Below are 10,000 nucleotides of genomic sequence, written 5' to 3'. Positions count from 1 at the left end.
AATATACTTGCTTATCCCTTATTTCTGATCCATTACTTTTTGGCAAAGCTGGAGACGATTCTCAATACCCAACGGTTCTATTCTCCAGATATGGCTCCAATGGACTTATCTTTAATGCCAAATATGGAATCGACCATGACAGGACACCAATTTTAGACGAGAGAAAAGGTTGAAAAAAATTTACTAAGAGAAATGCAACTATCCCTAAAACCGACGTCTATAAAACATTCCGAAACAACACAGATTCGTTCGTTTCATCGAAAATGGAGAGAAATGTTTTGAAAACGCAATATCCTGCTAAATCTGAGTAGATATGACAGGCCATACATACATACATACATACATACATACATACATACATACATACATACATACATACATACATACATACATACATACACACATACATACATACACGACCAGGCTATCAGATGTTGCTACACATCGCTGGTCACAATGCTCTTCACATTGTTTTAGCCTTCAAATGACGCCACTCCGCTGGCTAAGCGAGCAGGCCAACAGAAGAAAAGGTGGGGGAAGTTGTGGCGAAAGAATACAGCAGGGATCGCTACCACCCCCTGCCGGAGCCTCGTGGAGCTTTTAGGTCTTTTCGCTCAATAAACACTCACAACGCCCGGTCTGGGAATCGAAACCACGATCCTACGACCGCGAGTCCACTGCCCCAACCACTGGGCTATTGCGCCTCCACACACACACACACACACACACACACACACACACACACACACATATATATATATATATATATATATTATATATATATATATATATATATATATATATACATACATGCACATGTATATATATATATAATTATGTATTTTAATATAAGTGTTCATTCCCATATAAATGTATACATACATGCAGGAATATGCATACAAGTATTAAATATATATTGAAATTGAATGGACAGAGAAATCATCATGGCTACACACATATGTCTTCTTCACCGAAATCGTGACAACACCTACAATATACACTGAAATTATAAATTCAATAAGCAGTGACATAAATAATACATACACTCGTCTTGGCTCGATGTTGCAGTAGATTCAAAACATTACTTTTAAAGACACACAATTTAAAACAAGTATTTAAAAATTCCTAATAAAATATTTAGGATCAATCTAATGTTTATTGAATTAGAATCTACGTACGTAATTATAAATTGTAATATTGATAGCCAACTGGAAGGAGATGGTACTGCACAATACGGAGCGAGGTATATATCCGGAGCCGAGTTGGGCTCACAACTTGAAAAATTTTGTCTCTATGCAGAAGCATCTTGCATATCACTTTAGGTATATAGTACAACACTATCAATAAAAGAAACCGTTATAAGTCAAAGTATGAAAGCTGTTTGTAGACTGAAAACTAAAACCTTCAATTCCAAACTTAATCAGGTAAAAAGAGTAATTAACAGCTATAGCTGAGAAATTAAAATGTATATCTACAGAGTTAAACAGAACGCAAATGCAACACAGTATTATATAAATATATATTAAAAAAAAACTTTCATCAACAAAATTACTTAAAAGTCATTGAAGATCAGTATGGGAAAGCAACGATAAACTAATGAGAACAGAAATCCTGCGAGCATGTTGAACAAAATCGATGATGCGGTACTAGAAATATTTCCGAAAATTTACTGAACAGGAAACACCCCCGGTCCTGATATTTGTACAAGATATTAGTTCAAGAATCTCAAATTTGATCGGTTAGACGTAATAACACTGTATGAGAAAACTATCAAGGGCATGTTAAACGAACCCACATGGCTATCACCAACCACTACCTTTCTCATCTTCCAAAATTGCCAAACCATCCAAGCTAAAACTTACTGACTGCTAAAAAATCATGTGTGAAATGTGCGCTAAGTGCCTCAATCGTTTTTACAGAATCATTGCACAACAAACAATACTATAACTCTTGAAAAAGTTGGGGGATAGAATGGGGCGTAGGCCTACAATAAACATCTACTACTTAATAAAATGAAGCAGGAAAATGTTATAAATAAGAGCAGAAACATAACAATGGAGTGGTTTGTCTCACAAAATGACATTAATAATATACCTGTATGGATTATCAAAGCATTGCAGTTAGTCGAAATCGCGTCACTAATGGCTTCTGTAGTTTATCCGCTAACGAAACACTGGTTTACCTCCCTACTTTTTAGTGGCGCATCAATTTTGATATAGTCCACTACCAAATGTGCAACCATTTTTTGAGATAGCTTGCCAGTATTGCGCATTTTTTCTGCCATACCTGATCACAAATCATATCAATTATAGAAGAAGGTCCAATAATACCTTTCACGTTTTCTTTGTTGATTACCTCAAACAGAATGGGCCAAACATTTGCCACATCAAAAAGTAACTGAATTTCATAACCCAACTTTGTGACAAAATTGGCAAGAAATTTAGTGACAGCAAACGAGCATTTATTTATTTATTTATTTATTTTTGTGTCAAAAGATAGGGAAATTTTACCCTCCTTACAGACATGAAACACGAACGAAATAAAGTTATAGCGTTTGCTTTCTCGTCAAAGCTAGAACTGTGTTAGATTGGATGACAATAGCAGCAACGATTGCTCTATTAATAAAAGAAACAGGGAATGAAGCCTTTAAGAGAGTTTTTAAAAATATGTTCATCCACAAAACATTTACAATACCTATTCTAACGCCCATATTTGACCTTCTAAGCAGGTCACTACACACAGACACACATACATAAATACATACATACATACATACATACATACATACATACATACATACATAACCCGTTCGCATCTTTCTACCAATGTTTCACCTTTACTTGCTACATTACCCGCACGCCACCCCTGCAAATTCCCTTCGTTTAATTAAGATCAATGATTGATACACAATTTTCTTCACTCATCACGATACCTGCATTGGCTCAAATGCTTGCACAAATTTACACAAGACATAATCAACAAGGAACTTACATCTTTTCAGTACACTAGTACATACAACCTTTCACTATTCAGAATCATGTCATAATTCCAAACTAGTCTCCAACGGTAACATTAAGTAGTTTAACCCTTTCGTTACTGTATTTATTTTGAGATGCTCTGAGTTTCTTTCAACTATTTTAAATATAACAAAGAATTTAGTAAAATAACTTACTTATAATTAAGCTGGCGTTAGGAACATGAATTGTGAGTAAGATTTGGGGAAGACCTTAATTCAAAACTTTTGAAAACAAGACATTTGTACTACAGAACCAAAGCCAGTTTCAGCCAGATTGGTAATGAAAGTGTTAAATCGATTCTTCATTGTCATCTCCTTTTCTCTCCGAGCGCTTAGTTCTCCCCCTCTCAATATGTTACTGAAATCTTCAGCATGTTCACCTTTCTTTCTGCTTAGAATTTTCTCACACACTTCAACATGCTTGAATTCCATCTCTTCCTTTAGGTATTGTATCTCTGTATCATTTTTCTTCACTTCATCGCAAGTTAATGTTAATTGTAATTTAAGACATGATGTATGTCCTTGACCAGTCGTTGAACGTTCAGATCGTTGCAGGTGCAGTAATACATGTTCGAATTTCTACTTCTGTCCCTTCTAATTACCAGGTTATTTTTCTTACTTCTAAAATTTCTTTAATGCGCATTGGCTACCGTTACACCTTCATGAGAGTCATAACGACCTGATCACGCACTAAGTTTTCAGTCACCGGAAGACATTCCCACTTGAGATCATCGGTCGGTAGCAATTGACTGCAGGAAAATATTTCATTCTCTTTTTGTGTGTTTGTGTGTGTCAATAGAATGGTTTCATACAAATCTTATTTCTTCAACTGTAATCTTTTTAGTACTCTGCATTATGTCGATATATCGATCTGTAGATGGATCTCTCACATTATCAAATCGGTATTCAACAGTTTTCTCTAATCTTTAATTCATTCTTCCTTCGATAGATTGAGGTAATGTTTGCAAATTCCTACAAGGCAAATACTGGTAACACTACTGATTATGCGTGCTTAACTTTCAATTCAAGGGTCCATTGCTATATATTCTAAACATCCTCACACAATAATTAGTCTATATTTGAATAAGGACATGAGAGCCAAGACTATTTCGAAAGCTTTATGCCTCACATTCCAGGTTTATAATTAAACGCCTCACCCAGTCCAAACGCCAAGAATATGTATGCATTCTGCATTGTTTCTTCTAACTACCATGTCCATTCTGAAGATCACTGAGCTACAAATGTTGAAGTTGAACACTTGTTCAAGAAATTTATATTTGTCGGAGGACATCCAGGTGCCACGGACAATTGTACCACAGCTTCAATTATAAATGTCGAAACTTCTGCTCCCATTTGTATAAAAGAGCAAAGTGAACATTCGCTTTTCACACTCTAGCGAGCAAGTTTAAAATGAATGTTCACATCTCCAGCATCTGGAGAGCTTTCGCAAACACACCAACAAATATATCGTTTATTTCATATATTTTTCTTTCATCTCATATACACACATTTTCAAACATACACATGCATACACACACGCGCATACTCTCTCTCTCTCTCTCTCTCTCTCTCTCTCTCTCTGACACACACACATACACACACACTCACACACTCACACACACAAACACGCACACATACAAATATATATGCGAGTGTACGTGTGCGCATGCGTAGCTCTGCCTGTGTAGCAATTGAACGAAATATGTGAAGACGTAAAAGGAAAGATTACAGAAGCTCCGAATACGTAGAGTAACCCTTTCAACACTATACATTTGTTTGCACGCATAATTAATTAATCAATTAATTAATAACGTATTTTGTCCCCCATCATCACCAGAATCTAAAGTTATATATATATATATTATATATATATGTATATCTATATAGATAGACAGATAGACATACAGACAGACATTAAGATAGATAGATAGATAGATAGATAGATAGATAGATAGATAGATAGATAGATAGATAGATAGATAGATAGATAGATAATAAAACGAATGGTTTTTACCTGGTAGGTTCCTGATAAAGCACGTTCACTTTCACAGTGTTCATTATTTTTAGTTAATGAGAGACGGAAGATTGAAGATAAGAGAATTTTTATTAATCACTACAATTGTTTCGATACATCTAGCATCGATCCCTCACGGGTGGGATGCTGCAAATGTGTCTCTTCGGGTAATAAATAGATATAACCCGTTGAATTAACATTTCTGCAACGTATCCTCTCAGTTCGCGTAAAGAAAAACAGCAAATTAAAGAATATAGCTTCATTTATATAGAAAATCAATAATGGAAAAAATAGCAGATATAAAATAAGAAACGAACACGCAATACAGCGAAAAAGTATTAAATATAACCGTTAACGGATATGGATGTATGAACGCACACGCGTAGGCTGTATGGCGTATGTAAACTTGCTCATACAAGCATCCACGAAGATGTAAGCATACGCACGAGTATTGTTTGGCGCACATACATTTACACGGCGAATTAAATAGCTATTTCATGTTTATATGAATGATGAGGTTAGACCTAAATTTAATTCATCCTTAGCTTAAGGTAAATTATCATTATTAACCAGGTTAACAATTATCCAATTCATTCTCACTGCATTGTACGAAAGTGTATTTATATGTATGCAGGCGCCTTGAGAGTCTTTCGGAAATTGTATAAATGATCTTCTCATTGCTTCACAGAATAGACTGGGAGTCCTCGGAATAGAGTCAGTATCTCATGGAAAGGATATTATATAGTTTAGCGTACTTTACTTTGGACCCAGTTATCTTAAACATAATTTTATCTTCCTTAAGTCGCTACACAAATTCAACCAAAGATCTTGAATGATTCTTAATGATTTTCTTAAAGCTGGCGACATGGTTGCGATAACGATTCTTGAATGTATCAGACGTTGCCCCAACGTAAACATCCGGGCCTGCCTTTGTGTACACGGTACATTGATATACAAGATCACTATTCATACAGAGGTTCATCTTGATTTTTCTTTGCATGAACATTTATTATATTTATTTGTATATATCGCAGTTCTAATTTCATTTTCCGACGCTGTTATGGTGTTACCTATATCACAAGCATTGTTATTGTCACGGTTTGACCGTATCTGGTGCTTTTCATTGCGGTTTACATATCCTTTCGTGATATTTTGGTATATATATATATATATTATATATATATATATAATATATATATATATATATATATATATATATATATATACGTACATACATATTAGAAGAAATCTGGATGGTTTTATATTTACAGATATTTTTTAGTATGTTACATGTTTTTATAAATCATATATCATATATCAGCGCTTTCGTCCACTCTAGTGGAGTTCTCAAATTGAACTTTTGCAGGAATTTTGAATCTTTTTATAGTATTATTGCGTGTGTAGGGAGAGGATAGATATAAGATAGTGCAAGAGGGTGAGGAAGAAAGTGAGAGAGAGCGTGTGGGTGTTTGTGTGTAGGTGTTTGTATCTGAAATAAGTGTTAAAGAAAAAAAAAAGGAAAGAAAGAAGGAGAGAAACAATAAAAAAATTTGTTGTTATCTTTGCAGATGATTAGTCTTTCAATAGTAAGTGATTCTTGGCTTTTAGCAATGGCAAACCCAGCTGGTCACTCCAAGGGGCGCAAAATGTCACTTTTCAAAAATTGTCTGGATTTCCTTTTTCTCATTGTCTTATGAGAGAGTGTGTATGTGTATGTGCGCGTGTGTTCGTGTGTGTGTGTGTGTGTGTGCTTGTATCTGAAAGAGCGTTAAAGAAAAAGAGAAGGAAAGGAAGAAGGAGAGAAAGAATAAAACATTGGCCGTATCTGGTGCTTTTCATTGCGGTTTACATCTCCTTTCATGATATTTTGATATATGTGTATATATATATATATATATATATAATATATATATATATATATATATATATACGGAAGGAATATATTTCTTGAACAAATCAAAAAGAAGAAACCACATTTTAGTACGAATCTAAAAGCATTTCTAGAAACTTATTAATCTATCTGACTAACTATATCATCAAAAGATCTGATACCAAACAGATAGCAGTCTTCAAAACATTGGTCGAATAATGTATCCTTGGACACAGAGAGGAAGGAGTATTCGTTTTTATTCAAAGTGAGCAGAGCATTTTACAAAATGTCAACTTAGAAAACAATTACTATATTCTGTGGATTTAACGAATTTTTTTCGCAGCATCTTATAATACACCAAATCAAAGTGATAATACCTTTTCCTTTTTGTCCACCAAGAAGACAGTTAAATGGATTGTCCAGGAATCTGAAGATTGCTATTTGTTCCGCTGTCATGTCGGTTATTACGAACCATCCTGAATTTCCAGAATCATGGACAAAGTACAATCAAAATGATAAATGAGAAAGTTAGAGTAGCGACTGAAAATGCATGAATTCCAAAGGAATGCAAATAAATACAAATGTACGTGCATGCATGCACATATGTAATCACATGCAAATATACATACGCATATATACAGATACATATATACATATACATATATACATATACGTGTATATATACATATACGTGTATATATATTATATATATATATATATATATATGTACACACAGACACACTACCGTTTCTATAAGTACGTTTTGCTACATTTTCATAAAGGTTTACTCGTTATACGTCACTGTTATGAAAGCGATACTTGTGAATCTGTTAAGCATTTTGAACTCATAAAAACACGACTCCATGAAAAGCGATGAAATATATACAATAAAAGTCAATAATTAGAATTACAATGGAAACGTGATGTCATTTTGATTTTATTGTTTCGTTTTAATATTTTGTTTGCTTTTTTTATTTTACTCTTTTATGCTTTCATTGTTTGGTGTAACTGGCTTTTCTATGCAGACGCTAGTGTACATACCAAAAGAGGAATACACATATTCATACCTACACACCCACACACACACATACACACACACACATACACACAGACATACATGTTCATATATGTGTGTATTCTTTTATTCTTTTACTCTGTTACTTCTTTCAGTCATTTGAGTGCGGCCATGCTGGAGCACCGCCTTTAGTCGAGCAAATCGACCCCAGGACTTGTTCTTTATAAACCTAGTACTTATTCTAACTGTCTATTTTGCCGAACCGCTAAGTTACCGGGACGCAAACACACCAGCATCGGTTGTCAAGCTATGGTGGGGGGACAAGCACAGACACACAAGCATATACACACACACACACACAAGCATACACACACACACACACGAATATATATATGTATATACATATGACGAGCTTCTTCCAGTTTCCGTCTACCAAATCCACTCACAAGGGTATAGTAGAAGACACTTGCCCAAGTGCCGCTCAGTGAGAATGAAGCAGGAACAATGTGGTTGGTAAGCAAGCTACTTACCACAAAGCCACTCCTGCGCCTATATATATATATATATATATATATATATATATATATATATACATATATATATATATGTATGTATGTTATGTATGTATGTATGTATGCATGCATGCATGTATTCGTATTATCATTCTCCATTTTACTTCTATTGATATCGATTATTAGACGGAAGCCATGCTGGATTACATCATAAAAGTGTCTAGATGATTTCTGGGATGCTGTAATATACACCTACCTATCTAAATACATCCACCCATATATATGTGTGTATGTACGTATGTATGTATGTATATACGCACACCTACATACACATATATACACACACATACACAAGTGTGTATCCGTGCGTGCGTGTGTGTATGTATATATATATGTATACGAACATATATAGATTTAGATAGATAGATAGATAGATAGATAGATAAATAGATAGATAGTGAACGAATATTCCCCGCATAGGTAAACCGTTAGTTTGAGATATTGCTTGGGTGATATTCAAATGCAGTATTAACTTGAACTTATTTGAAAATCTATGGGAAACCAAAAACAAAGTTTCCTCTATGAGTTTATATAAATTGAGGAAGTAATAAATTCCACAGCTTAAAATGTATTTATTAACTTACTTGATATTACTAAACACTTTCTTATTTATGCATATGGACATCAAGTATGTGCATGCGTGTTGTTGTTAATAACCTAGGGTTATGAAAAGTTTATCTTGCATAGAGCAACTTAAACTACGAGAGTTTAAGTTGCATACAGTTGTTTCAAAATATTATTGAATAGTACTTAATGTTCTGTACCACTATCCATCCGCACACACACACACACACACACACACACACACACACACACACACACACACACACACACACACACACATATATATATATATATATATATATATATCCTGATGTATGTATGTCAGTTATACCAAGAATTTTAATGTCACTGCAAGTTATAAGTAGGTATTAGCAAATATTTACACACTTATATTTTTTCAGATTTATATTTTGGATAATTCATTTCCAAGATTAGATATTTCGCACACTCTTCGTTGGACAACATGTAACTGTTCCTTACGAGGAAGAGATTTATTGCTAATAAATATCCATATTAAAAAAAAAACTTAGCTGAAATGATATTTGTAATATTCAAAACATTGCAATTCATGGCAAACTAGTACGCTGAGTTCATAAAATATTCTGAAATTGAATGTATGCATATGTATAACTTAATTGCTGTTGCAAAATTTAAGCAAGTATATAGAAACATTTATACCTGCCCAGGAGAAGGGAAAATATGAAGCGCTGATTAGTTTCACATCTTTTAGGAAACTCTTAAATAAGAAGCCATTTCTTCTGCTGATTGAGAGATTAATGTAGGAAGATTTCTGCATTGTATGAAAAACAAAGAAAGTCGCAGTTGAAATTGTTTATGCATTTTGTTTAACTGCGTATTCGAGATAAAGGGGTTCATTAAATATTTTTTTAGCAAGTACACGCATTACAGATGCATTTCGCACCGTTGCCTCAGGAAAGTACCGGTTTTC

At 34.1% G+C, this 10,000-nt stretch overlaps 1 protein-coding gene across 3 annotated transcripts in view; it reads right to left on the bottom strand.

The window, feature by feature from the left end:
- Nucleotides 1-10,000, bottom strand: part of LOC115220372 (probable G-protein coupled receptor 139) — a 237,626-nt gene that overhangs the window by 39,191 nt on the left and 188,435 nt on the right. The window contains exon 5 of one of the 3 annotated variants that reach the window (XM_036509961.1): nucleotides 6,993-7,376. The exons of the other annotated variants lie outside the window; for them this stretch is intronic. Coding sequence (XP_036365854.1) covers nucleotides 7,307-7,376 — 70 coding nt within the window. The 3' untranslated portion in view covers nucleotides 6,993-7,306. Of the gene's footprint in view, nucleotides 1-6,992; nucleotides 7,377-10,000 lie in introns of those variants that run through there. 3 annotated transcript variants of the gene reach the window in all.

The sequence above is a fragment of the Octopus sinensis genome, linkage group LG16 (assembly GCF_006345805.1).
Source record: "Octopus sinensis linkage group LG16, ASM634580v1, whole genome shotgun sequence".
Taxonomy (NCBI): Eukaryota; Metazoa; Mollusca; class Cephalopoda; order Octopoda; family Octopodidae; genus Octopus; species Octopus sinensis.
The sequence above is the reverse complement of the archived record's forward strand: the minus strand, read 5'-3'. Positions and strand labels throughout refer to the sequence as shown.